The 2,729-nt window shown below is 59.3% G+C and overlaps 1 protein-coding gene across 1 annotated transcript; it reads right to left on the reverse strand.

Moving 5' to 3' along the window:
- Positions 1–334: 334 nt before the first annotated feature.
- LOC123361781 (olfactory receptor 52K2-like) lies at positions 335–1,276 on the reverse strand. Its single transcript, XM_045001917.1, has one exon. It carries the CDS (start codon positions 1,274–1,276, stop codon positions 335–337), a length of 942 nt encoding a protein of 313 aa, XP_044857852.1.
- Positions 1,277–2,729: the final 1,453 nt, after the last annotated feature.

The raw sequence follows: 2,729 nt of genomic DNA on the forward strand, positions 1-2,729 counted from the left end.
AAGGGAAAGGGGAGAGGGGTAACCATCTGGGCGTGAGAGGGCGTGTGCCGGGGACAGAGGAGCAGCCACCCTGTCTGTTTGGGTAGAAGCCCCTGGGCCATAGATGGTCTCTAGCTGCATGATGCACGATGAGGCCCTGATCTGGGCCAGGTCCGTGAAAATGACAAGTGATAACAATGTTCTAGAGCAGTGAAAAGTCAGCCCTGCGGCTCAGCGAGGCTGTGGTGGGTTTCCATATTGGAGGGTGACTCAGCCGTCTGGATCTTGGGCCCTGTTGACCCTGATGTCACCTTCACGGACCTTGCTCCCCAGCCGCTGACCGGTCCCATGGGCTTCAGGCTGGTTTGATGCCCAAGATGTGGAGCACCCTCTGCCGGATCCCCGGGGTTCTCACCCCGTAGATGATGGGGTTCATCATGGGAGGCAAGAGCAGGTACATGTTGGCGATGAGGATGTGAACGTGGGGAGCCACGTGGCCGAAGCGATGGGAGAGGAAGGAGAAGAACGCAGGGATGTAAAACACCAGCATGACACAGATGTGGGAGCTGCAGGTGCCGAGGGACTTGCGCCGCGCCTCCTTGGAGGGGAGTCTTAAGATGGCCCAGAGAATCATCACGTAGGACAGGACGATCAGCAGCAGGTCTAAGCCGCCGGTGAAAAATGCTACAACCAGACCATAGGCTGTCATGACTGTCGTGTCCACACAGGCCAGTTTCACCAGTGCCATGAACTCACAATAGGTGTGAGAAATGACATTGGTCCTGCAGTACGGGAGCCGCTGCAGCAGGAATGGGTGAGGACCCAGTAACAGGACTCCCCTCATCACAACACCGAGCCCTATCTTGGCTATGGCCCGACTGGTCAGGACGGCCGAATGTCGCAGCGGGTTACAGATAGCGACGTAGCAATCAAAGGCCATGGCCAGGATAAACCCGGACTCCATGGTTGACAGTGAGTGAAGGAGGTACATCTGGGCCAGGCAGGCGTTGGTGTGAATGGCTCGGTCCCTGAACCAGAAAATGCAGAGGGTTTTGGGCAGGGTGGTGGTGGAAACGACCAGGTTGGCGAGCGCCAGCATGGAAAGGAAAAGGTACATGGGCTCGTGGAGACTCGGCTCAGTCTTGATAACAGCCAGGAGGAGGCCGTTCCCCAGGAGGGACAGAATGTAGACGGAGCAGAAGGGGATGGAGATCCAGACGTGCGCCGCCTCCAGCCCCGGGATGCCGAGGAGGATGAAGGTGGAGGGGTAGGGCATGGTCCAGTTGGAAGCTGCCATGGTGGGGCTGGTTGGGTCTGTTCAGTTCCACGGCACGGCTGCTTCCAGCCCCTGTGGCTAGGCACACACCAGAACGATGATTGCAGGGCTCCCTGCACAGAATGAAGGAACGCAGTAGTCACCCCGTGCCTTCGGCATGTCCCCATTATTGCCCCACCCATTCCAGGCCTGAGACTGCAACCTTGCGATTTACGGAGCACCCAAAACTGCCTGATGAGCTCCTGCCCCAAACTGGCCCAATGAAATAGGACCCAACTCTGAATGTAGAGGGGAAAGTCTGGTGAGCAGAGACGGAGTGGGGTGGGGAATGGGCTGCACCGCACCCCAGCCCTCCCCTTTCCCATCAGCTGAAGTGACCGGCGGTGGAACAGCTGACCCTGACACTGGCAGTGTCACCATGAGGTTCAGTGTTAACTCCGGCGCTGCATGGCATGGGGGAGTTCAGCCCCCTTACAGCCACGGTCTCAGGCTGTCTGCGGGGAGGGGGCACATGAACCCAGCGAGCAGGCAGCTTCCTACAGACCGATCACATTGCTGCTCCTTCAGCGCAGGCAGGGACTGTGTAGTCTGGGGAGCAGGGCTGTCCCACCCGCGCACTGGGGCTTGCACGTGCTACAGCCACCCCTGTGTTTAAACCCTTAGCCGGGGTGTGGATACCACAGAGAATCGGCTATGGATGCTCCCAGAGAGAGACCAGCCGCCATTGCAAATGGAGCATCATGTCTAACTGGGCTGACATGAGCCAGGGGATCCCGAACAGCCCCCCTCAGGCACCCTCTGCCCCCTGCGCCCTCCTGTGGTGATCTAGTGAGCCGTCTCCCCCACATCCCCTGGGGGTGGGATCCTGGGGGGTATGCGCTGCTCTCTGTGTTACCACGTGGAGCTCACATTCAACGCTCAGCTCAAGAGCCCCCCCAGGGCTGGCCGCAGCCTGCAGCTCCCCTCAAGAACTAGCTGGGGGCTCTGCTTTGACAGGGAACCAGCTGCTCCCGGGTGTGGGAAAGCTCTTAACAGCAGGAGAGCGGCTCTGCGTGTCGGCTTCCTCTAGCGGAGGAGACCTGGTCTGGGAAGCTGGTCCAGCTCCGAGCACAGAGACAGATGCTCTTGGATCTCTCCCTGCCTGTTGGACGTTTGCACTGGGTTTTGGGGCACTGCCCTCTCCCCACTGGGGCTATTCACGTTCTCTTTACGCTCCTGTGAGCAAGACTCATCAGGGGAGCTCTGGCAGAAAAGTATAATCACTCCCATCCCTCCCGCAGCAGGAAGGCAGGCAGGGAATGGTCCGGGCAGCTGAGTCCCACTCCCCTGGCCAGGCCACTGCTGATGTTCCTGGCTCTGATCTGTCCCAGCACCGGTGAGGGGTGTGGTCACCAGTGACTACTCTGACTAGTGAGGACACTAGCTAATGCAAAGGGCAGCCTCCCTTGTCTGTCCCCTTGTCCTCCGTGACTCT

The sequence above is a fragment of the Mauremys mutica genome, chromosome 1 (assembly GCF_020497125.1).
Source record: "Mauremys mutica isolate MM-2020 ecotype Southern chromosome 1, ASM2049712v1, whole genome shotgun sequence".
Classification (NCBI taxonomy): domain Eukaryota; kingdom Metazoa; phylum Chordata; order Testudines; family Geoemydidae; genus Mauremys; species Mauremys mutica.